A 27,954-nucleotide genomic window follows, 5' to 3' on the forward strand; every position below is an offset into this window, starting at 1 on the left:
TTTATCATTAAAGATTTTTATTATGTTTAGATCATCATAAATAATATATTCATAAAAATAGGAAGTGTACAAATATGTTAATCTTATAGTGCGAATAATACGATCTCTAAACATTTGCCCTTTCCCTCGAATATAGTATTATTTGCGTGTATGCATACATATTCTTGAAACACATTCGTACGACTTGTTTTGCGACCGTCTTGATCAAATTAATGGATTGCGTGTAAGAAAGGCTCATTATTTAGTGCGCGCTCCCTTGAAGCTTGATTCTACAACAGAGCTTCGTGACTTTCGCGACTTGAATATCGTATACTTTTTTCAATCGATTAAAGCGTTCGTGTTCTGTTGTGCACCACGATAACGAGCCGCAGTGCGGCTTATTGAAGCCGCTCGTATCGAAGACCAAAACGATCGAAGCGACGAATGAATCCTTTTCGGCAACTTATATCGCAGATACTATCGCATCGTCAATAGTAGAATCAAGCTACATAATAAATTAGTAATATATAGAAAGTTATGGACTTAGTTGATAAAGTTGGCACATGCCGTTAATAATGCGTAACGTTTTCGTCTGTGAAACTTTATTTTGAAATAATAATATCGATAACAAATATAATTTATCCATATACATATAAAATTGTCATGTTGACAAATTGTTACATTAAAATTTCAAGTCATATATAAGACAATATAAATAATTTTAAAAAAAATTAGAAACTTTAATTTAAAAAATCTAAGACAAACAGAATAAATTTATTATGTTTGAAAAATTATATTTATTCTGCGAAATTTATCTGCCATAAAAAAAAGAAAAATTCAGAAAGCATCATTTTTTAAAATAAATTAAAAGAAAAAACTTTACAAATGATTAACGATTGCCAACATAATCATATAACCAATTCTGCCGTACGATATTTTGAACGAATTAATTTGTATATAATTTTATTTTATTAATTTTTAAGAATATTGAAGTTTTAAACACAATTAAGAAAAAGAAAGAGGAGAGAAAGGGGGAAGAGAAAAAATAGTTGATTATAATAATAAAGGGAAAGGGTTTAGTTCCAGTAGTGTGCCTCAATGGAAAATGACTTGAAAAAATTACGTATAACTAAACAACATCCACGCTTGTACTCAACACGTACACAACCAGCAAACAATACACGCATAGCGAACACGCCGTCCTTGCCAATTATCGATGATGAATGCTCTGCATTCTTCGTCGTATGTGTGCGCTTTAATTCGACTTGCTCTCGCATTATTTTTATAGCAAATCTGATCATTTTTTAGTTAGCTTATTCAAGCTATTTGCAATGTAAAAATTTAGTATAATTTTGTCAAATATAATGCCAAATATAAAAATCATAATTTTATATTTTTTAGATAATTATCTTATTTACATTGTTAATAATTTTGGATGATGTCATCGCAGATATTACAAGGCTCTAATTTAAAGATCACATTATGTTTTATGTAATATACTGGAAAATAAAATTTGCGCAGTTAATGATCAGTTGCATCGCGCGTTTTTTTCTATCCTTTATTCTATTTTTTTTTAAACACGGACGTCATAACAGCCGTCTTATCGATGACACTATGTTAGTGAACACAACTTCTGCTCTGCTAACAATGCAGAATATATAACGAGATGTCTCGCTTTATACACGTCCGCTCTTTCGTTCGGAAATCTCATCGTCTCTTCGTTTCTCTTTACACATAAGTGTAGTTTGGTTTCGCAGTTTCGCGTATAAATTCGTAAACATATTGTGAGATAATTTTTCATGATAGACAAATGTAATTGATACGACGAGACGAGTAGATGACCGACACATCGACTAAAATGTTCGAGCTTCCAATGAGGCCGCGACGTGTCCTAAGCAAGCTTTTTATCTGTGATGTTATTGTTGGCGACATAACCATTGTTCGTGCCGTTGCTATAACAGCTGTTGTACTCCTTGTTGTAGATCGTGGCATATGAAGACACGCCGTTGTGAGTCGCGCTGCCGTTCTCATCCAAAATCGGCATACAACCTCCACCGGACGTACCGTTGTGCATCTTCTTCGCGGAGCTTTTGCTCCTGGTGCCGCTCACATATTTTGTTTTGTAAAAGTCCGAGAACAGTCCGAGGAATAGAACACCGTGCAGACCAATCCAGATCATGAAACCTCGTGGATAATTGCACTCGGTGAAGAGCAATTGGAATTGATGGCACATGATCAGCACGAATTGAATCTATTCGGAAGGTAAACAGTGAAGTAAGTAATTGTGAAAGCAATAATAAAAATTATGGCATAAAATTTGTGTCTCGATAGGAATCAAAGTATTGTTGAACATACATTCAATATATAACGTTTTCAACATTAGAGAAACAGTAATGCTGCTGATAGAATAGGAGAATACAGAGTGAATGGGACTTCAAATTGAGAAATCAATTGGTGACTCATTTTGTTCCACTTTTGTCAATTTCATCTATTTGATTAATTTTATTTGATCGCAGAGAAAACAATTATTCTTCTGATTACGCGTTATACTTTTTTTACCAATTTTTTACTGTACCCACTAAAACCGCTCTTCAATTCCCGCTATTCATTATTGTATATATTATATTTGAAGAAGCGATTAAATTATGAATATACTTAGAAATCATACCACAATATTTTTTAATTAAGTTTTTTTTATAATATTACAATTTTTATATATACTTATAATTGAATGACTTTTTGTAACATATACAATACTTAAAAAATAACAGAAGACATTCAATTGTCGGCGAAATATTAAATAGGATGCTATTCGCAGAGAAAATCTCCCGTAAAGTATACACAATAATTGTGGTTTCATGACCATTGTAGTTATCATTTTTAATATTGTAATAACGCGAGGTAAACTTACCATTTGCAAGCTAGTAAGATATTTTTTCCACCAAATGTACTTCTGATACTGTGGTCCCATCGCGGCTACCATATAATAGAAGTACATCACGATGTGTACAAAGGTATTTAGAAGGGCGAAGAAAGTGCTATGACCGCCTGGTGCGAATTTCACCCCCATCCATACGGAGAAGGGCATTACCCCGTGATGAATTACATGAAGCGTTGAGACTTGTTGATTCTTTTTTCTCAGAATAAAGAATAGCTAAAAATACATATAAAATTTTAATTAATTTTTTTTCTTGTTATTTCAATAATTTTGGATTAACATTATTTCTCCAACAATTGATTTTTATCTAAATTCGTAAATATTCGTAACAAATATTTTTCAATTCAAAGCTCTTGAAAGATTTTGCGTTTTAGACATATTACAAATTTATAAATCATGCAATTGATAGCTTATTTTATATTAATGAGAAAATAAATAAAAAGAACTAGAATAAGCTGTGAGATTTCGATATATTTTAATAAAAAATCTAAAGCATAAGTGTATAAAGAAAAAAGTTAATTATTTCACTACAAGTTATTGAAAGAATTTTCAACAAATATCTGAAATTTAAAAATAAAAATTATAAATTAATTTAGACAAAATAATTAAGATTCTCTAAGATGCTCTTATATTTGCATCACATAGTCCAATCAATATCCACAAATTAAAACCAATACTTACCGTATCGAAGAACTCGGTAAATTTGCTAAAATAATACCACCAGCAGGTTCTCGCCATTCTAAGGCCCATTGGACTGTACGAATAGTCCACCGGCTGGCATCGGATACTGTAGTCTTTCGCCCAGCCGCTCATCAAATACTAAACAAATAGTTCAAATTGTTTAATTATATTGTTCCCTCTCAAGACATTTTTTAACAATAATCGTATCTTTTATTATTTTATTATTTTTATACACATCTTGAAAATTATTGACTTATAGAAATCAGAAGAATTTTTTATGTGATATTGTTGCATATATATTTCATTGTTGTTATGTACCAAATATATATATATATATATATAAAGTTCGGCGTGTCTAATAATAATTTTTTGAATTTAGTAATTAATTTTTGAGCGCTGTTATAATTTAGATTTTATATTTGTATGTTACAGACAACGTAAAATTCGGGAGTGCTGTTAAAAGTATCACGCGTATAAGTGTGAAAGTGTCGTTAAAAGTATTTCGCGCGTACAAGTGCGGGAGTGTCGTTAAAAGTATCGCGCGTGTTAATCAACGGATCTTAACAACCTGAGAGGAGGAGGAGGCCTGGGGAAGGCATCAGGCATCGGCAGAGCAACCCTAAGGTATATATTTTTATATTGATTTATTGTATTTGTTTATTAAGTATTATAAATCATATTAATTCCATTCATTAATTGAATAATTTAAACAAGAGAAAAGAACTAAAGATATATAATTTTTTAAGTAATTATATAAATATATAAATCCTATAAAAAGTTTCTGCTTAAAAAATTGTTTTTTAATTTATAAAATTAATGTATATTTACATATAGTTTATTATTGTTATGCATCAAATATATGAAGTTTGACGCGTTCAATAAGAATTTTTTAAAATAGTAATTAATTTACACGTTGTTATAATTTAAATTTTATATTTATATGTTACAGAGACAACGTGAAACTTGAACATCAACTATGCTGTTGTACATCGGTGTCGGTGAGTGAAATAAATTTTATTTAATTTTGAGGTAACGAATTTATAAATCGTAATTGTAGATTGTAGATAGATTCGTTACCTAAAATCTTTGACTAGATGTAGCCAGAATAATTATGGCCAATAAAAGTAAGTTTACTGGCCTTAAAAATAGTTGATTAAATCGTGTAAACAACGCGCTATTGTAAAATACGGATAAATAACGTAAAAACGCGATACATTCGATCTCAAATCTAATATTTAATATTTAACGTTTAAAATGCATGGATAAATATACGCATGCAGTTCTTCGATTGTGTATATGTGTGTGCATTACCTAGTTATGAATATGCACACTTTCGCCAGATAACTGCGTGTGTAATTTACGCGTTAACCGTTCGTTTAAACTCAATTCGCTGGAATTTAAGGATTGTTTTGCGTTGTTGAAAGGCGTCGGATGTTCATAAAGTTGTTGAGAGTGTGAAATTAATTCGCTAAGTGGCTTCAATTATATTCAGGAGTTACAGTACAGTTATAATCTGTTGCGCGTCGAAAAGACGACCATTATATTTGCGGAGTAAATTAGTTCTACACACTCCCTGTTCGCGTTTATATAACAATTCGTATTATTAATTGTCGTCGAGTTACGCCCATTGAGTTACAATCCATTTTTTAATCGAGATTTAAATATAAAAAGTTAAAGTAAATGAGCGCGCAAATATTTGAAGATAAAACCATTACATTAGAAAAATAAAAGTGGAAAAAAATAGAAAAAACTGTGGGAAAATATCAAGAAAATATTATCACATTTTCTTCTTTTGTATAATTTTATGATCTATTGTGAATAGTGAAATTTGCCAGAAAAATAAGTGCAATTTATTGTTTTGCATTCTCTCGCAGTTTATGACAGATTTGACAATCATGTCAAGTTACGCGTGATTGGTATTATTAAATGGGCAATTTCATGCATCGCGGAATATCTATCGTATAAGCAAAGTTATTAATTTTTTCATTAATTTAGTTCAATATTCTGCTTATTGCATTCACTGTTACACGTAAGAAAATTACAAAATTGCATTGTTATTATATCGTCTAACTGTAAATGATAAAAAATAAAGATAATTCCTTATATAACCTTGAAGTATATAAAATTATGTATACGTATAAATGTATTCAACATGATATATTAGCGTAATATTAACATTTATATTGTATCCTTCTACTAAATATTTAACAATAGGAGTTATGCATTTAATGATCGGATTTTTTGTATACTATTGTTCCAAATAATGAATAAAACAAATAATACTGAATAATTAAATTTCGAAAACGGAAAGGAAACATTGGTCATTATAACAAGATTTTTTGGCTAATTTACAGCCAACTTTTTTTGATAAATTTTCAAGATATAGATATAATTTATAGAATAATTAAAGGTCAATGATTTATTATGACTGAACATTTGGAGAATGACTGATAAAAAAATTTTTTTAAAGTTTAATTTGTTACTTAATTAGCATACACACGCATAGCGTTAAAAGTTGTAAAATTACAAATAATATTTTTTTTAAAGTTGCAGTTCAACGACCAATTCTAGCATAAATTTTTTATTATTAATTCAAGACGATCATCTGCTTGTGGTCCTTATCAAGTATGCAGTCTTTGGTGGTTAATATAATTCTCAGAATTACGCAAATCAAACATATTGAAATTCAACATATTCTAAGCACCGAGTATAAAGTAAAAAATTAAAAAAAGAAACATTTCATGACGAAGTTCCTTACTGACATGACGGTTTTTCTTTTTAATTTTTTTACTTTATACTCAGTACTTAGAATATGTTGAATTTCAATATGTTTGATTTGCGTTCGTAATGCTGAGAATTATATTGACCACCAAAAACTTGATAAGGACGACAAAGCAGATGGTCGAAACGTCGTCTTGAATTAATAATACAAAATTTGTGCTAGAATTGGTCGTTGAATTGTAACCTTTGATTTTTCTACTAGCATTTGAATAATCTAATTAATATTTTTTTAAATATTTTCTTGTGCGATTTGGTTTGAATAAAATATCGAAACGTTTTTTAAATTAATTAAAATTTTTTTTAAAAAGAAAGAGTCAATTTTAGGTTTCACATCGACAAATCTGTCGCTAAATTTAGCGTTTATTCAAATGCATTCTACATAGCAAAACTTTAATTAAATGGGTTAATGTCGTAAACATTTGATGCGCTATTTAAGAATTTCATTTAAATTCAATGAAGTTCTATATTTAGAACCAACAAGATGAGCTACCGTATTACTTCAAAAGGATTACACGAACATATATTCGTAAATAAATTAGAGAATCTGTTAGTAAGATCGACTCGTATTAGAAAGAACTGACTGAGGAAAGCAATTCAATTGCGCGACAATAATCTTTGTTTGAACAAAAAATATCTTGAACATTCTTCTATATAGAATAATCAATTTTTAAATATAAAATAGCATATCGTTCAAGATGTACATATCTACATTCTAAATTAAATAATTCTATAAATTTTAGTAATTTTTCCACAGTTTGCAAAAAAACTATAAATTTTGTTAGATACATAAATTAAAAAGAAATGAAGAAATTTAAAGTACAAGATGTACAATTGCGAAAGTTAATCATTTTCGCGTTTTTTAATCATATGGCGTGTATTACACAATGCGCGTCTCGTGTACATTATGTTGCAGATTTTTAAAGATATTTATTTGTAATCTAAATTATTTTGGTCATTGTCATAATCTTTCTCGACGTGATAAAATTTTGGTTACTTTCACGTGACATTGATGATACTTTCGTATACGCGTAACTGTATCGAGATACGTGTACATAATATTGATTACGGGCTCAAATACGAATGGCATCTCTTTAACAATCGGTTCATATCCATCCGTGAATAGAAAGTAAGATACGTATACATGAAAAAAAAAAAAAAATAAATATAAAAAATTAATCTGCAATGTAAGCAATGTATTTCCACGCGTATGATCATAGGAATATAATTATTTGCTATGGCAGCTCTAACTTTTCAACCGATAAATGATTTACGTTATTTATGTTATTTTTACAATTTGTCTTAACAATTTCTCGATTAAAGAAATAATACAATTATTTACAATTTTATTTTATTTTATAAATAAATATTTTTTAATAGTAGGTCGCGATACCCTCATTACAAAAAACTAAGCATTAATTCGAGTGTGCAGGTGTAATCAAGTTCAAGCGTAAGTATACTTATAAATATATACATTTAATTAATATGTGCATATATTTATCATTCATAATAAATTGAAATATATACATTCCAGTATATGTACATATATTGTAGTAATTTCTGTCTGATTAAAGATCAATGTCATGATTCGGTCGTATTTCTAATTGAATTTTATTGTCTTGTTATTTCACGATTATTATTATTTCGCAAAAACAATAAAATTTTACTCACAATCGAGATAGAAATTTACAGACACGTTTCACAATAATTACTCAAATTATTATGACATTGATTTACATATTTTATTCTATAATTTAGATGTTTGTAAATGCGAATAATTTAAGATTTAAGAAACAGGAAAGATTAATAATGTGAAAGAAATTTATTTGGTGCTTTAAAAGTGATCCGTCTCGGCAATATATCCTAAGTGGCAATTATTATAAGTGAACGGAATAAAGTTTTCTGTGGGGAGTTATTTTAGCTCTCGAGAGAGATCGTGGTTTCCCTCTAGAATGATCCACCCTCGATTTAAGAAATCGCATGTGGCTTGTTCAGGTCGAGAAAATTATTGATTACGTCAAAAGGAAACTCGGGGAAGAGAAGGGATGAATAATTGAAAGCCGTATCTTTTTGATTGACATGCGAATAAACAATCGCCGTAATTGTGAATTCATGAAGCGAATAACTAAATCTTATCGATTTGTTTTACGACGTTTACGTAAATATCAGAGATCGTAGATCATAGATCGTGATTGTTAAGTAAAAACTCTTTTATTTTATCAATTAATAAAGAGGAAGATTAATAAAATTTGTGTTATATTTTAAGACAGATATTTAAAATATCATGATATTTGTGATCCAATTCAATTTTGATTTCGTATTTTCTTATTCTAATTTATAATCATTAACAATATAATTCTTCATTAGGTACGCGATAGTAATTAGAGGAAATCGTGCAAATTTTTCTATTTCGGTATTAAAATTGAATAATATAGATATGTAAGAAAAAAACGAACCTCGTAAAATATCCAAGTGGAAAAGAGCGTCTGTATGAGGTTATATATTACGAGGATCCTGCGAAGATCGAAAGGCTTTTTGTTTTCCATCAGTCTCGGTCCCAAAAACTTGCTAATGTAAACGTACGACAGGCATATTATTAGGGTCGGAAAAGGGCTGCTCATCAATACCCAATCGTTTACCCTGGGATCTGAAAACAAGTAAAAAGAACACTTAAAAAAAAATAAACATATATAATAAGAAACAATCACAGATGTGTGTGCAAAGCAGGTCAGTTTGAGAAGTTTGCGAGAATAAGTCATTTAAAAGAACTAAGCGAGATTTTAGGAAGGGTGGAAAAGTAAACCGAAATTCCATTCTCGCGCGAAGACAATTGACGTTTCGTAATGTATGTACATCATATGCGCATTGGAAAGTGGAGCACACGTGAGCACGATTTAAAAGTCGTCCTCGTAATTACGCAATGTCGTGACGCGCACCTGTAACGGGGTCGAAGTTCGAAACTGTCGGTAGAAAATGCTGTGTGGCAGGAATCTATTACATCATCGACAAATTCGCATTAGAAGCTGCCGATATGTTGTAATAAGGAGGAAAAATGTAATAAACGACCAAGTCGAATCGCATATTTACGCGTTTATTTTTTTTCAGAAAATTTTTAAATGTGTGCCTAAAAAAATAAAGAAAGAGAGAGAGAGAGAGAGAGAGAGAGAGAGAGAGGAAAGAATGATTATCCCGAGTAGCAATATGTTCGTTCTTCCGCGAGCACCCTAGTAACGCCATCGCCATTTTTCTATCCACCCTCGACGACGAAGAGAAAGCAGAAAAAGGCCCGAGTGCGTGCACGAGGCGCGAACGAGCAAGCAGAGTCGCCTTCCGGTAAATTACCCTCGCATTCATGCGACCCAACGGATACGAGACCGATACACGGAACGATTTTTTTTCCTCTCTTTCTCTGCTTTTTTCTTCAACATTCTCAGCAGAAGGCTTCGGTTCTCGGTCACAACACGATTGCTCGACAACTCGATTACGAGCTGACGATGCGGCGTGGTTTGTCGTCGATATATTACGCGCCACACTTTGTACGCTTCAACTTTAATAGCGCACGCTATCGTTAATTAATTAACTATAGTTTGACCGTCTAGTCCGCGGATATAAATGTCGACGACCTGTATATAATTCCGAAAGAGATTGCAGTAATGCTATATTGACGTGGAAAAGTATCATGCAAAAATAATATGTACTTAACAGAGAGTTTGTGAATCGATAACAAAAAGAGACACGACATGTCACAAGCGCATGCCGGTTAAGTATTGGAAAGGAAAGTGGGTGTAAACAGAGGTATGTACAAAGTATGTACGAGGCATGCAACTGTAATGACAAAGTGAAATGCTAGGCAACGGACAATATTGCATTGAATTTCGTCTATCCGTACGTTTAACCGTCACGTAATGCTTTTACGGAGACTTTGATGAAATCAGCAATCGGGGGCGTTTATCGTCACGGTCGACCACGGGCGCCTATATGTCTATACGGTCTATGATTAGTGAAAAATACGAACCGACGCCGCTTCGTCGGCTCTGTTTTCCGCGCATGACACGAGAAAGTACGAGAAGTTTACGTTGTAACAGTAAAAAAGAAAAAATATATATATCGTTCGCCCTGCACTAACAACAGAAGCCTTCATCGATTTCAAGACACGGCGAAACGTCAAACGACTGTGCGTCAATTTACTTGCTCAGTCACGCCCCAATTAAAGACAACGCCGATCTTACCCCGTATCAAACGTCGCTTTCATTGCCATTCACAAATATATATATTATTTACGTCAAATTCATTTCATTCTCTTTAGAACAAGCATATACACGTTTTAATAATACATAATCGTATTAAACGTGTAATTAAACAAATCTGTCATAAATTATCTTATCTCATATATATTCATTATTAAGTTTATTTTATATTCTTGTTTTTTATTTCTCTTGTAAATACTTGGTTGCAAAAATATCAAATCTCACATAATCAGAAATATAAATTTTAGAATTACTAGAATTTATTTATATTTTTTTATCTTTTATCAATTAATTTAGGGTTAATTTCTGTTTCAAAATCACGTTACAGTTAAAGTATAAACGATTGTCAATGAAAGGTTTAAAAAAATTAAGCTTCAAAAATTTTTAACCAATAATAAGATCTTATTGAAATGACCGAGAAAATCGACAAAAAATATCAATATTTATTAAAAATTAAAATTTTTTCTTTGTTCGTATTTCTACATGAATGTCACGTAAGATATTGAAACAGGAACTATTGCTAAATGACGTGTTTATCTAGAAAATCTAATCAAAAGTTTTGAATGGATTATCGGAGAAATTGAAAACAAAGAGAATCTGGCAAGCTTGTTAAAGTTTAGAACATTCTTACAATTAGAACAATACTTTAAAATTTATTAATACTAATTAGATCTGCGGAATGACTACAAATAGTTATACATATGTATATATATATTTTTGTACATAGTATTCTATACATTTTAACATTTATAATTCCTTAAATTCCTTATTTATATGCAAATTAGGTTTTCATCATTTATTTTATAAAAAAAATTTGTATCTTTTTAAAATACATACACACATATATGTGTATGTATACTATAAGGTAGACATTATTAGTGTGGCAATAAACGAGCAATAATTTCGCACAAAAGTTATAAATTTTGCTTAAGTCGCAATTTTGCCGTTGTTCAATCTGGGTTTCCTCCTTCTCCTCTCTTGTTTATTCCTTATTGTTTCTTCATCTCTACTTTCAAGACTTACTCGTAAAAACACGGTTAATTACAATCGTATACACAAGAATGTGACGATCGTGTGCTACTTTGGACACAACACTCCCGATATAAATCTTACACAAGGCTTTATTATATTGTGACAGGAAAACAACGTTAAATACATACAGCTAATTATGTACAGTTTGCTCGACACTTCAAAATCGTGCGACATTGCAAGTGCACGTATTCACTGCGACATTGTTACCTTTGTTGCTAATAAACACATTCGCATTTTAATAATCTTACTATCTCTCGTTATATCGATTAAATATATGAATAAAAAAAAAATAAAAAAAGATAAATATCCACTAAATGAGATATCTAAAAATTATGTTCCTTTTTTATTGACTGTTCGTGTGTGATTAATTTCAATCGAATAAATTGGCGTCTTGTAAAATATGCGTTTTGATCAATCATAAAGTTTAAATGCCAAATTTTTTCTACACATTTAACAAGTTTAAAAAAAACATTGAAAAATTCGCAAAAAATTCTCAAAACTCGCGACTTTCTTGCATAAGTTAATATCCGGTTAAAAAATAATAATAGCGAGTCTTTAAATAGAACTACGGTTGGTAATTGTTATAATTATATATAAAATATAACAATAGCATTTTATCTACTAATACTTGTCAAAATTATATTTCAAGAGATAATAATGCGGCACACACGTTAACCGTCAAACTACTTTTGTTCATTTATATATGCAAAGTCGTAGTACAATAGGATGATCAAATGTAAAGAATAACGCATTATATTGTATGCATATACAGGTTACAAAAATTAGCTCATGTTTTTGCAATTTGTAGAATGCTATTATATTTACACATACATTATTGTTGTCATTTACGCGTCGACATTAAAATGTTGAGGTAGTAATCTGAATTGTTTCGTGTGTTGTTCATTTTTTATTTCATGTATTCTCTTTCGAAATTACAATACTGTTCAAAAATAAAATGTTAGAAATTATAATACTGCTCACAAATTCAGATGCTACAAAATGCTAAATTCGATTATCTTCTAGGATTATAATAAAAAGTTATCAATTTGTAATTCATTTAATTTCTATTATTATCTTAACTAACAGATATTTTAATTCGACTCGCGTAGCGCGGTATTTTATTTCGCAATTTTATTTTTGAATCTGTTCATTGACCTTATTTTCAAATTTTTTGATCATTATAAAATTGAAAGTACAAAATCGATTTTTAAATCGTATTATACTATAATTATAATTAAGTTAAAATAATATATATAAATATTTTGATACTTATTATCTGTGTAATAAAAATTTGATGTTAAATATGATTTATCTCAAAAAAATAATATCATATGTATATTTTATTATTTACGTTATAATGCGATATAGTAGAATTACTCTTAATAATACGAACATATATTCTAACAATAAAGTAATAAAAGCAATAAAAAAAATAATAAATTTGAAAACTCGCGGCACTATACATGAACTTGAAATGCATATGTCAAACAATTTTAAATATAAATTATACATAATTTTCTTGTTGTTCTCTTATTACAATATAATAAAGCACGCGTTTTCTCTGATAATATCGGGACTGCTGCACAAAGTGGCGCACAATTACTGTATTCTAGTGCGTGCGATCGTAATTAACCGTGTTTTTGCGAGTGTCTTATGAGTGCTACGATCTACGACGTAAGGAACAAACAAGAGGAAAAAAGGCGGAAAGCAGGTCCAATAAGGCATTAGGCGGAACAAATGTGAGATGAGCAGAATTTCTAATTTATTTACTATTTGTTACTTGCGAAATTAATTGTTTAGCTTTACGGTAATAATTTATTTTATACTATTGTATAATGTATACAAAATGTATACTATAGGTTTTAATTTTAAAATTTTTGAAAAACTTTTGATAAAAAATTTATAATTAATACATATTTATTATAATACAATGTTGTTTACAACTTATTATTTAAATTATTTTAAAGTAAAAATTAGATTTTTATTTATCGAATATTTTATAAAAAAAATTTGCATCCAAAGGAAATTTTTTTTCTGCGAAATTATGTAATTTTTACCGTTAGACTTCATTACTTGTTTAAAGATTGAAAAATTTAATTGTATGAAATAATTATTCTTGGAAATTGATTCATTAAATTAATTACTTCGAATTGTTTTATATACATATAGTTTGAGTTACATCAATATTGTATATTATTACAATTGCGCATCATATCAAGGATGAGTTTTAAATGTATTGTATAATCATTTATAGCCATTTCTGCAGACCTACTTAGCAAATTTAAAATTTTTGCTTCGCAAATAACTCCCAAATTTCAACGAACTCGACTTGTGGCATTATGACACGATATTGACTCGCGCTAAAAAGAATTTGTAAGAGGGAAGGCGAGGGAGATTTCTCGTCGTCGTGAAAATACGCGCGGTAAACAGACTCTCGGAACTGTTGAAATATTTCGGTTGTAATACATGCGGGATTTCCGGCGAAAAGCTCCACATCATTCTCTGGACCATGGCATTTGAGTGAATTTGCATATTTCTTTCGTATCCTCTTTCCGATCGGTAAGAATATTCGCGAATATGAAATGCGATTTCTATCTTTTTTCGTTCATTAACATTGTAGATCGAAACACGCGCGTTTGTTTAATAAAATTCTTCTAACTAAACATTATTCAAGGGAATTGCGTTTTATTGATATATAAAATCTTTTGCGTCAAGTTTTTATAAAAAAATGTTACATATATGCATATTACAAATATTATATATGCATATTACAATCATCGCGTAATTACTAATCGATTTATTATGATAAACATCATGTTATGTCGGTATCTTTACAATATTACGCGGTAGTAAAAAATAAGTAGCGTACACGTGAATACATTTTATTGCAAAACTTCATAATCCATTCACGATGTGTTAAAACAGAAATGTGATAAAAAATATATGAAGACTACTTTTCAATTTCGCAAGTTTAACAAGTCCCATAAAAATGACACGAACAGAACCTTATGTCATTCGATTCTGTGATTCAAAAAGTTTTTAGCACATGTCCAATAAATTTCTGATGTATGTGCCTTTAAAACTTTATATGTACGTAACACATTTAAGACGATATATTCATGTTCTTTAAAGTATATCAGTTATTATATCGCGGTAAGTTTTTTTTTTAATAATTTAATAATATCGAGAGCGATATCCTAAAAAAAGGAGCTAGTAATATATTTGGATATATAAATTAACAGATATCTTAGAACAGAATAGGTTTCAATATGTTACGTGCGAGTAAAAGTACATATTTATAATTTTATCTTTATATATATAGTATTATATGTATATATTTTGTGACTAAATAACTCGTTAATCTTCGTAATAAAAGACTGAAATATTTTAATTCCTAGATTTGTTAAAAGAGATAGAAGTCGTGAAATTTGAGAGAAATGTATAGAGAGATTAATATAATTTGATATAATTAAAACGAATCGAACTTACCGGACTGATTGTCCATAAGGTCCCTATATCTATGTACCAGATTTGTCACTGCGCTCGTCATCTTGAATAAGATCTGAAAACAAAATATATAATTATTTTTAATTAATACTTTACTTTCAAGAACGAAATCAAACATTCTCAAAATGAGATATAAGCTATAAGCTAAAGTTATTTATATATTATATGTTTCCTCACTCTTCCTCTTTCACGATTTACATTCGATCATAATTTTAAATAGACAATACACATACACACATTTTGTATATGTTTATTTTATTTTTATTAACAAGAATCTCCCGTGTCAACAAGAATCTCTTCATTTTTATACATTTTTTTATTTTTCAATGACGTATCAGAAGAATCAAGCAAAAACATATAAAATATTTCAACCGTAATCGATATTTATACTACAATGAAAAAAAGGAACCTTTCAATATATCTTTAACATATCCCTCTATTTATGATTATTCCCACTTCATTATATAACTAAAAATTAATTAAAAAATATTCTTTAATCTCAGAATTCTTTGTTAAGATTATAGCCTCAAAAATATGTAGGTAAATTTATCTATAAATAATAATTAATCGCAAATTTTTAAGATTTAATTATATAATATTACGTAAAAACCAAAAGTATAATAAGTATGAAAATAATACTGTTAGCAAAAATTATTTTTTTAAAGTTTTATCTTGTATCAATTTAGCTTTAGTAGTCTAAAATGATAATTGGGTCCCTTACTTGATATATGCGCGCACGCGCACACGCACACACACACACCCACGATTTTCTGATATGTGATCACTTACGCCTCGTGCTAAATTTGTACGTCAAATATCGTGATATTCCCCTTGTTAGTGGGTCAAAGTAACGGTCATCCGTGATAGAATGTCGAGCTCGAGTTAACATTTCGTCGGGTCTCTAGCTCTTTACTCGACAACGATCATTGAACGCCGCTGCCATTGACACAGTGAGCTTTAATCGCGATGTAAGGAAATAGGCGTAGTTGAGTACGAAAGACTATGTACTATATATACATATGTAGGCGTATTTACGCGCGTCGATCGCGTTAAACTGAATACTGACGTACGTATATAGTCATATAGTCAATTCATATTTGATAAGTGCACTTAGTTAGCGCATACGAATCAGGTACAGTGATTGTTTAAACGGTGTAAAGACGATGTTGACTTTGATTTTTCCGTGTGCCGCGAATAAATTACTGCCTTGCACGCCGATATAGTCATTATGCATAAATAATGTCAAACATTATTTGTCAATGTCTTTTTAACGAAAATGTCAAGGAATTTATTTAATTTGTAGATGTAAATTAATGTTTTATTCTTTAATGTTTTTAAGTTGCAGCGATTTTTAAAGTGATGAATTTGTCAAGTAGAATAGCGTGAAATATTATTCTGTATTAATTTCTCAAACTTTAATTTAAAAAATGATTAAAAATTATTAGTCTTGAAAACAGTAAATATTTACGACAAATAATAATTTTTCTCAATATATCGTTAGTTTGTTATACATATTATGATTGATTACATATATCTTAATTCAATAATGTACAAGCTTGAAAAATTTGATAACTCATATATTATAGATTACAGAAAGAGTATTTACTTTTTTATACATATTTAAATTTTAGAAGACAAGTGTGGTAACTTCGAGCGACTGTGTAGACAGAATGATGTATAGACTTGTCACAATTACTTTTTATGATAGAATCTTTGACCAACTAATTTTTAAAAATTTTATTTAATTTTTCTTTTGTCATCTTTTTCAACATTCTATAAAATATGTATATTGTATATTTAATAATATAGTAATTATTTTTTCATTATGTAACTATTTTTTTCAACTAATTGATATTATATATAATATCGTTTTATTTGATGAAAATATATATTTTTATTTCGGACCTTCCTTTGGCTACTCTCTGGACATCTATTGGTATATGATATATCTCGACAGTAAAAAAAAAAAAGATTAATAAAATCTAGACTTCATACGTTGATGTATAAATATCCGTATCGATATATGACATAATAAGTTAAATATGCTTTTTTAATAATCTTATCTCAATATTTTTTATGTACATAATAATGAGTGAAATCGATTGCTAAGAAACTGAATATAGATAATTGTTTTTAAGAAAAAAAATGTAGTTTGCAACTAACAATTATATAACTCGTAGTTAATTTTTTTCTTAAATCTTTTTATCTGTGTACAGTTTCTTATCAATCGATTATTATGTATACATAAAAATATTAAGATATATACACATATTTTAAAAAATATTAAGATATATACACATATTTTTTTTAAACAATATGTTTTCCTTACACTTAATCATAATCATTATATTATAGAGATAAAAGTATACAGAGATAAAAGTAGTAATTATAAGGTAAGACTATCAAATTAATAGAAAATTAATATTTTACGAGATATTTTATAATTTATGTCAAATTAGAATGTAAAATATTTCGTCAATTATTCACTTTTTAATCGTCCATCCTACTCGTATAACTTTTTATACAAAATATTGTGAGAAATCGATTTGTATATGTATAAAAAAGTATGGAGGTTCCATTTAGAAAGTTCAAGGTGACCTTGATACAACCTTAGCAATGCTATTTAAAATCAAACCGTTTAAATCACTAAGTGGATTCTTTTAAACACAATCTTTGTCTACGTCGTTTTTTTTAATGCTTTTTTCCCTAAATATTTGACCGTTCCGGAACGTTTTGCAAATTTTCTGTATTATATATTTGTGTATATATATATATCTTTTAAAAAATAAGCCGCTGATGTAAGCAATATATTTTTAGTATTTAAGTATTTATATCAAAAGCTCTCTCTCTCTCTCTCTCTCTCTCTCTCTTAACTTGAAATAAATATCGAAATTCGTTACAAATTTATTTAATAATTATCTATTTTAAAAATGAGCTTTCTATTTTATTTTAACGTAGGTTTGCTTCTAATAATTATCAAACATTTTAAGATTAAAAAATTTTTTTATAGAAAATTAATTGCAATAAAAAATATAAGACGAAAAAGAGTTGTATTAAAAATAAAGATTCCGATTTAGTTTATTATCAAAAAGATTTAGCGATTAAAAGCAATCGCGTGCATATTGATAGAAATATTTATGTAATTACTAATATTTACGATTTTATTCATATCTATTTTAACATCGAGATTTTAACGATTTTTTATTTTATCTCTGTTCTACATGCCATTGAATGATTAAGAGAGATAATGCACAATAGAGCACGCGACAAGGCATGTCGGTGTTGAAAAGAAAAAAAAGTTCTGATGTAGCCGCGACTTATTGAATCGGATAAATCCCCCTCCCTTTCTCTTTCTCTCTGGGAACGTAGCTTCCTCAATCGATTACACGTATTGCGTAAACATGTAGTTGAGTAGGTGTCGACGGCAAGCCTTCAAAAAAAAGTAAAAGGAGATAGATACGAAAGTGACATGAGAAAGACCAACTTCGGCACCGCGCCAAAGTGTGCCGCGAGAAAGTTACTAAACATACGATTACGAATGCGTCAGGATCAATTGCACCAGACACGGTAGCGTAATACATAGTTAAATGAGAGGATGTAAGCGCTGTGTTTGATTATAGATATTTTGTCGACCGGATTTTGTCACGCGCTTTATCGTAATTGTTTGTTAATAACGATCTGTGATGTGCAATAATATTCTAACGTAATATACAAAAAAAGCTAAATGAAAAAAAAGTAGTCTACATATATGTATATTCAGATAGCCTTACATGTGCGCGCAATATCGAAATGTCATTTTTAAATCGTGAAATCACATTAATATTTAATAAGTTAATATTGCATAAAAACTGTTTTATAACAGTTTTTTATTTGCAAGAAATGAGCACAAAAAGTAAAAAAAGTAATAAAAATTCTACATTATATTGATAAAATCTGTGATTTACATGCAAAATTGGATCATCAGTGGTATAACGCTTATAAACATGATCGTAAAGGTCAAACTGACCAGCTTTATGTCACTGATAAGTAGAGCAAACCGTTGTTAGTCGCGCGATAATGAATTTGGAGTAACGCGTCTAATGTCGTAATTGGAAATAAAATTTGTTAATGCTGAAGTTTTTTTATATTTTGCAATAGAAAGACATATGTAAGAGATAAACCGCTACAGAATTTATATTTAAGAAATCTGAATATAAGTTGACGTTTGAATGACTTTTTATCGTACAATTAAAAAAAACCAATAAAAGAGATAAATACTCTTGGAACAGCATGGATATACTATAAAACAATGCCTTAAAGTTATGTTTATTTTTTCTTTAACTTAATAGCTGATTGCAAAACACAATATAATACTGATTGTACTATTTTTATGTATCCGGATAATTACTATCAGATAGATCAACAGTTTTTCTTCTCTTTTAATGAGATTTTTTTAATGATACTCCTTAGGTCTATTTCTTTACCAACGTCGATTAAATTAAACCTCCGGTTAAATTATATCTTTGTTTCTTTTTAAATAAGTTCTTAAAAATAGACAAACATATAGTTTAACCGGAGATTTAATTTAATCGACGTTGGTAGAAACAGGTATTTACACTTTCTGTTTGATTCTGACACAAATCCACGAATCTTTATGAAATCTTTATGAAAGCAAATGTGTTATGTAAGAAATGTCGAAATTTTAGCAAGATTATTATGATTTATGTATTAGTTAATTTCTCTGTATCTTTCGACTTGTTTACGTCAATATTATTTATATGATACAGTAGTTTTTCAAAACAATAAATGTGAAAAATATTATGATTGTCTTAAAATATGGCGAGATCATTGAAGAATATATTATAATTTATAAAATTATAAACATTATTTTATTAATGATTGCTCGTAATTACAGATTTCTCTAACATTTTAAATCATGGCGCGTGAAATAATTTAAGAAGAGAAAGATATTTAGCTTTTTCTCTTGAGCTTCTCTCTCTCTCTCTCTCTCTCTCTCTCAAAATATTTCAAAAGTTCATTATAATAATGTTACATTTTATTTTAATTGAAATTCATTTATATGTATTTATAGTACGTTTCTCTGACATGATATATTGCCTCCAAGTACTGTTTAAAAGATTAAGCACAACAGTTTCAAGTGTTTGAATTAATTCGGTTCAAAATATCTGTATATAAATATCTTGATGTACGAAGCGGCATTAGCGGCCGTATTACTTGTTTATTTATTCCTGTAGATATTACTAGTGAATGAATAAATAAATAAATGTACAATGTAATAAGATCACACAAAACACAAGACTTGAATCTATTGTCATTTGGATCTAAATCTTTATAATTGACAGAAAAGGATGAGAATTTCTACAATGTAACATTGTAGACTTGTCTTTTCCAGCTAAATAAAATTTATTTTTTTGTATATTGTGTACACGTCATTTTTTCTATGATTAGACTGACAACGAGTTATTTGATATACGCAGCAGTAGAATAGATCAAGTTTGATTAATGTATACTTTAATTTATACTTTAATCAAATCCTATAAATTTATTCTAGAAATGTCAATAACGTTCAGACTAAGAGATAAAGAGTTTTCTATTTAAATAAATAAGAGAGAGAGAGAGAGAGAGAAAAGGAAAAAACCAAAATTTTATTCTGTGTTTAATCTTTGTCTAAAAAAAATTTATTATTAAATATTTAATGTTAAAAATTAAAAGTCATAAAACTCTGTGATATATGATTGATTAAACTTCCATACAGAAAAAGATCAATCAAAATCTCGCAAAAAAGATATTTGCTTAAATTAAAAAGATAAAAAATTTACAGAAAAAGGTCAATCAAAATCTCGCAAAAAAGATATTTGCTTAAATTAAAAAGATAAAAAATTTATTAAATAAGACTAATCACTCTGTAAATTTTTCTATATTCATTATTTTATTTATTTAATGTGCATATAACGTTATTTAATAAAAAGTAGAATTACAAAATTATTTTGTTATATATCTCGTAATATTTATATCTTCTTTTAAATTGGAAAATTCTAAGTCATTTTTAAAGAAAAACAAAATATATGAAATTAATTTGCACATCATATATTGTATATAACATGATTAATATATAGCTTATCGTATGTGAAACAATCGCTTGTTCATAATTCGTAGTATGTTATCAGTATGTTATCATTCGAATCCTTTTATCAAATTCGTTGTTGTAAACGTCATTCATGAATCACTAAATTACGTATCACTAAATCAAATTAAACGTAATGTTTGATCAAAATTTCGATGTTAATTTACTCAATTCGATATCCTCTATCAAATTAATTTTAATATTAACGGTTTTTATTATGAGTATTATATTATTATTATTAGTTTTTTTATTATTAGTATTATACAAATATTAGAAATTGTGGGTTGAGTATTATTTTAATAATAAACTGCTAATATTGCAATTATAAACAAGTTATGTATTATATATATATTATAAATCAAGAGCTCGTGTAAAACATATTATTATGTAAAACATATAATTATGCATATAATATGTACATATTATATAATTGAGTAATAAGAGTAATTCCTTTTTTCTCGCCAGTGATTAATAAAATAAATCAAATAATTATAAACAACCCAACTGGCATACAAATTATCTTTATTGTTGGTTAGACATTATAATAAAATTAAGGACAACGTTTCGACCTTTGTTTTGGGTCCTTATCAAGTCTAAAAAGTTACAACAAAAAATATATTTATCATTTAAAAAATATTAAATCATAGAACGACAATTCATATAATAGTCTCATTTCAAATAAATACGTAAACCACATAACAAAAACGCACATTAAACCGTGTGAAATTTAAACATACCTGACATAAATTAGAATAAAGTGCTTTAATATGTTTTAGATTCTAAAAAGGTTTTTAGTTATTTATTCTAATTTATCTCAAGTATGTTTAAATTTCACACGATTTAATGTGCGTTTTTGTTTACGTATTTATTAGAAATGACTATTATATGAATTGTCATTCTATGATTTAATATTTCTTAAATGATATATATATATATATATATATATATATATATTTTGTTGTAACTTTTTAGACTTGATAAGGACCCAAAACAAGGGTCGAAACGTTGTCCTTAATTTTATTATGATGTCTAACCAACAATAAAGATAATTTGTATGTCAGTTTGGGTCGTTTATAATTATTTGATTTATTATATAATTGAATTTATTAAAGACTAAAAAGGTTAATAATTATTTTATACATATATAGCAAACAATGTATTATCAATTAAAAATTAGAACAAAAAGAAAAATAATATCAAAAGAAAAGGAATCTATTTGTCCGATTAACGCGAATTATTAATCGGAAAAACGTTAATTTTTTTATGAATTTCTGATGAATAAATTTTGTGTTATTAGAGTTCACGATCACTATAAGTAAAAAGTTCTAATCCCTTGCCATTGCAATTTATAACTTTTTATGACATATAAGTATAAGGATTAAATAATAACGAAGATAATTAATTTATTGTTTTTTTGCAGGCGTAATGTTATGCGGCAATAAAAAACAAGGCCGCGCGTGTCGATTTAATTATCGAATATTTTTTGTATACTTTTTAATAATTGCAACAGAAAACGTTATCGCGCAAGACAATGCAAAAAAAGTTTAACTCACGTTTGACTGTAACGATTATCACTGAGGTCGTGAATATTGCAAAAACATAATATTTGATAAGAAATTTGCTTACTAGAAATACGTGTCATTTTGTAATATTTATCGGACATTAATCGCATAAGTTTGGACAATAGATGGGCTTGGATAATAATCTAATATTGCATACTATATATTTTCCATGATTATTCATTGATTGATATTTTATTTAAAAAGAACTTCTCAGCATAGATTAATTTTTAATTAGCCATTTTAATTGATTCTTATAAAAATAAATGTCATACGAATTGTTAGAAACTTCCGTACGTAACCGGTCATGCAGACACACTTTCTCTTAATTCTTTCGTAAGCAAATTCTTCGAAAGGATCTTTCTCATTGCACAATTTCAGATAATATTAGTATAAAATTTATTAAATGCTACTAATCACATGAATCTATAATCGTATTATACACAAACAACAATTCTTAACGTACATATCGGTAATTTTTTAGATACTTTTAGCCTGCTAACAATAAGTGTAAAATTTCGTTGTCCAAACGCACAGAACTGAATCTCATATTTTATAAGAATACAATTCAATCGCATATAATCGAGAAACGAAACGTTTATCATTCACCTCGCGTCAGCACGCGATCGAAGCGTGTATATTCTATATTTACATGGTGTACTATGTGTTTTTTCGGGTCGTGCTCGGGATCGTTTCGATTAATCCGACCAAGAGAATGTGTGTGAGGCTCGTGGCGTTTCCATTCGAATGGATTTGCATAAATATTGAATAACGAACAAACAGGGGTGCACTGTGCGTGGAGTCCGAAAGTAGAAACAAGCACGCAAACGTGTTTTTTTAATAACCCACGTAAAAAACCATGCATACACATGTTTGATATTTATTATTTTTATTTATTTACTAACAAAAGCAATCCTGCGTGAAAGATATCATCTAATTTTTCGCAATACAAGACATATGCCCCCAATATTTTTTGCGATCAGTGCATTAATACCACAAGTAAACAAATTGATTTTACAGAGGCAGAATAATCTCCTGCATATTTGCATACAATTACAACGTTATCGTGATTTGGTTAGTTTTTAAGTAATTAAATAGAGGCATTAGAGATTCGGTATGTTGACTAATATTGACATGTCAATTTACATAAAAATTGGCAATTACTGTTTATCAAGATCCATTCTCTAAAATATGCTTTGGATCAATTCTAAGACAATAAAGTATCATCAACTTTCATACAGCTTCTCGTATGTCGCGATGCTTAAATTCGAAATTGGTATAATAAATCCGGAGAATTAATGTACCATTAAAATCGATTAAAAATTTTCATATCTGGCGATATTTTTTTAGAGCAAAATAGATTCTAATACAAACAAAAGTAATTGTCAATTTTCTTACACTTAACCGCAAGGATTCTTCCGTGAAGCATTAAATGCTTTTGAATCTCCAGGGAAATAGCGGTACTTCTACAAATAGAGATACTGTGCAGATTTCAGAGAATGAAAGATGTTGGGAAAAAAGAGAAAAGCATTGCAAAAAATCTGAAGCATTGAATTTATATTCCATATAAAATACAGGTTCTTTTTTAATTAATGTTTTTTATACGTATATTTTACTAACTTTCGCAGAGATTTACATTAATGCGATATTATTACATTCGTAGTTTTAATTTTGCTGTTTCAAAATATGAATGTTCATTCTCGGAGTAAAGTTCTGTTTAATTAGCATTTATTTAGGGAATGTTTTTGATGCTGACCATTAAACGTAAAAGCAATATATCTAACGTACAATTTAAAAAGTTCTCGATTGGAGCATATCGAATTCCTAGCGATTCGAGCTATTTATCATTTGATAAGAAAGATTATAGCCGGATAAGATGGTAAAAAATGCCTTTGCGCGAATAATATTTTCAAAATATTTGCAATATTTCTAAACTAAAAAAAATGTTAACGCGGTTTATAAGCCACTTTCTCTCTTTTACATACCAAAAAGACGTGTTTTTTGAATTTAATTTGTCTTGATGTTGTGTTAATGCTTATGAATTTTTGATATGAAAAAATATATTAATAAGACGAGAAATGTTTCTCTTTTACAAGAAAATTTTTTGAATTGTTTTACTAAATTTTAAAAAATTCGTAAAATTAAAAAATAATTTTCACAAGATTCTTATTGAGCTCTTTACTAGATGACCCCTTAATATTGATACCATCTTATATCCGGCTATATAACCTTTAGACTTTAGATAATCAATAACATTTTTATCAAATGCAAGTTGAATCTCGTATGTTTAATTAACAGTCTTTCACATTAATTATTAATATTAAGAGAATGAATATATCAATAAGATCATATATTGCCTTCATAATTGTTAATATTATTTAATTAATATATACATATATATATATATTTTTTTTTTTCGAAAAAGATATCAAATCTGTCGATTTAATTAATGTGATGATTGCGACAACGCGGCAAAGCATTACTACGATCTCGCACCTTCATTTTCAGTGCGGTTAACGAATCAATGACAGTTCAACAACGTGCTGCTTAACGTAAGAGAGAAAGCGCCGAATGCTCGAGTCGTCAGTAGCGAGATTCGCGATGATTATAACGAAAGTAAATTTTTTTACCTAAAGCATAAAATTATATATGTATGTTATATATATATATATATATATATATATATTCTAGCTTTATATTGAATACGTTAATTAAATCGTTATATTATTCGGCGATTCCAGACGTCGAGCAAAAAAAAGAATTGAATATTTATAATTCGGCCATGTAATAGGTTTTTAAAAATATTTGCAGAATAAATCATACACACACATACACACACACATATATATATATATATACATATATATATAAATAAGAATTATTTTTTATTTCTAATTCTTTTTGCATTTGATCATAAATATATGATTATGTGTACAATCATGCTATAAACACGCGAAGTAAGAAAAAAGGGAATAATATAGAATACACATTTTCGAAGTAATCACTTCGTTTTGCATCTTTATGTCGTAACAACCACAATTATTCAGAAAACGTAGGAAAGATTGTGTCTGCATCACTTATCCTTGAGAGAAACATTAACTCTGCGGGTCTGCTTTGCGTAATGTAATGATTATTAGTAATTATTTTTAGATTATTCAAAACAGATAATAAATACAGGTAAATTATTTTTGGATTAATATGAGATAAATACATAGAATAAGAAATAAGATCAAATCAAATAAAAAAAATAACATGTATTATTTATAAAATTTAAAAAATATATAATTTTTTTATGTATTTTAATTTACATGTTAAACATATGCATGTTAATTATTTTTATATTTTTAATATCAGTATTAATATGAATATTTTAAATATAAATATTACAATATATTATTGCATACTGAAATATAACACTACAAAGGATTAGCATAAATTATTCGAGAAAAATTTGAATATGAAGAAATAAATTCACTCTCGATGCTTTTACATTCAAATTTTATTTTGTACGTCAAGGTTTGGCTGACAATAAATCTCGAATCTTTTCACAATTCTTCATAATGTTTACATTAAAGAGTAACCGAGCAATAGATTGATCGCGATTAAATAGAGACCCGCGTTTAAACGAATTATTAGAAATGAATGTTACAAAATCGGCAATTTTTCATCCGAAAAAGAAAGAATGGACAATGTTGGCGTGTATGTGTGCAGAATAATAAATTAAACGCCGGTCTTCGGCGACGAGCGTTGTCTATAAGATAATGCGGAGTCTTACGGCGAAAACGAGGTCACATTCCTGAAATTCCGACGGATCTGACAGTTGAGAGAAAAAGTGGTCTTTCCCGTTTCGGGCGCGCGTTCCGGGTATCATATTTCTGCATTCGTTCTCGGGTTTTTCTCATCGGACGCGGATCGATCGCGGGTGCGTCACTTAACCTCAAAATGCCTGCATTGGATGCCGGCAACACGCGCGCGTGCACGAAAGATCACGCGACTCTCCCCCAAAGTGCACACGTATATACGGGTTGTCGCACACGGGTTACACCCACCTGCTCGGTATCCTTCCGTTCACCTTCTCGCGAGGTTCTTCCCTGTCCTCCACGTCCCGCGTTCGGTCCTTCGTTCTCGTGCACCACGTAGCCGGCGGCGGCTCGTCGACGACTATATAATCTCGCGGTAGAAACGGCGACCGAGGTAGCAATTCCACACGGTCGTCGTCGTCGTCTCTCCTCCTGTCACCTGACCGCGCACATAAACGCGCGGCACGCGACGCACCACCTTCCGCGCTCGAGAACAGCAAGCGCGGAGGCAACAACCTCGACGGTTCTTCTTGTTCTTCCGTGATCGTCGTTACTTCCCTTCGCGTGATGAAGTACGCCGCGAAACGTAATGCGAGCGATCCGCGAGAGGCGTGTGCGCTGTCACTTTGTACCGTCGTGCCTCCACGAACTCGAATAAGGACTGACCCGCGTCGATCGCGAATTTTATCGTCACCGTCAAGCGGCGGAGGCGGCAGCGGCGGTGGATGTGAAAAAAAAAAAAAAAAAAAAAGAGAGGGACAGAGAGAGAGAGAGAAAAAAAAATGAGAGTCCGATATCTCGCACACGCGGTCTCGTCGCGCTCGAGCGATGACGGTCCACGCCTTTTAGCACCGACGCTCCGCTGCCGCCGTCCGCTACCGTTCGTCCACTGCCGCCGACGAGTTTCTCGTCTGTGCCGTCCGCTCGCTCGCCCACCGGCCGAACGTAGTCGATCCGTCCTCCCTTGCCTCCCCGACCACTAACCCGAAAACATGTCCCTCGCGCACCACTTCGTACGTTGCCGTCCACTACGTCGCCCCACACGCACACGAGGTCCGTAACGCGCAAGATCCCGTCGTGCTCTCCCGTCACGTCACCTGTCACGCGCAGCTTCCGCACCGGCTCGTCTTCGTCTTCTCGTCGCGATTTTTTTTTATGTCTTTCTCGTTTTTCTCTCTAACGAAATTACGCGCGATGTACGCTCAAGAAGAGCTTATTTTCTTGTATAATCATTGGATCGGATTGCTAATCTCTGAACAGAAACGAAGGAAACCGGCGATAACTGGAGGGCGCGACGGAAATAAGCACG

At 29.8% G+C, this 27,954-nt stretch overlaps 2 protein-coding genes across 2 annotated transcripts in view; one reads left to right on the forward strand and one right to left on the reverse strand.

The window, feature by feature from the left end:
• LOC114938208 (very long chain fatty acid elongase 7) lies at nucleotides 1-27,922 on the reverse strand. The gene is made up of 6 exons (XM_029312053.2): nucleotides 26,895-27,922; nucleotides 15,145-15,217; nucleotides 8,833-9,023; nucleotides 3,599-3,736; nucleotides 2,891-3,133; nucleotides 1-2,230 (listed from the first exon to the last, which is right to left on the reverse strand). The coding sequence occupies exons 2-6, from the start codon at nucleotides 15,203-15,205 to the stop codon at nucleotides 1,871-1,873; spliced, it is 993 nt and encodes a 330-aa protein (XP_029167886.1). The 5' UTR covers nucleotides 15,206-15,217; nucleotides 26,895-27,922; the 3' UTR covers nucleotides 1-1,870.
• U2A (small nuclear ribonucleoprotein polypeptide A'-like U2A) overlaps nucleotides 1,962-27,954 on the forward strand; it is a 56,574-nt gene continuing 30,581 nt past the window's right edge. The window contains exons 1-3 of the mRNA XM_085481212.1: nucleotides 1,962-2,253; nucleotides 4,031-4,222; nucleotides 4,548-4,596. Of these exons, the coding sequence (XP_085337338.1) occupies nucleotides 4,575-4,596 (22 nt within the window). The 5' untranslated portion in view covers nucleotides 1,962-2,253; nucleotides 4,031-4,222; nucleotides 4,548-4,574. The remainder of the gene's footprint in view (nucleotides 2,254-4,030; nucleotides 4,223-4,547; nucleotides 4,597-27,954) is intronic.

This window comes from Nylanderia fulva, unplaced genomic scaffold (genome assembly GCF_048542155.1).
Source record: "Nylanderia fulva isolate GAGA-0341 unplaced genomic scaffold, ASM4854215v1 Scaffold17, whole genome shotgun sequence".
NCBI lineage: Eukaryota > Metazoa > Arthropoda > Insecta > Hymenoptera > Formicidae > Nylanderia > Nylanderia fulva.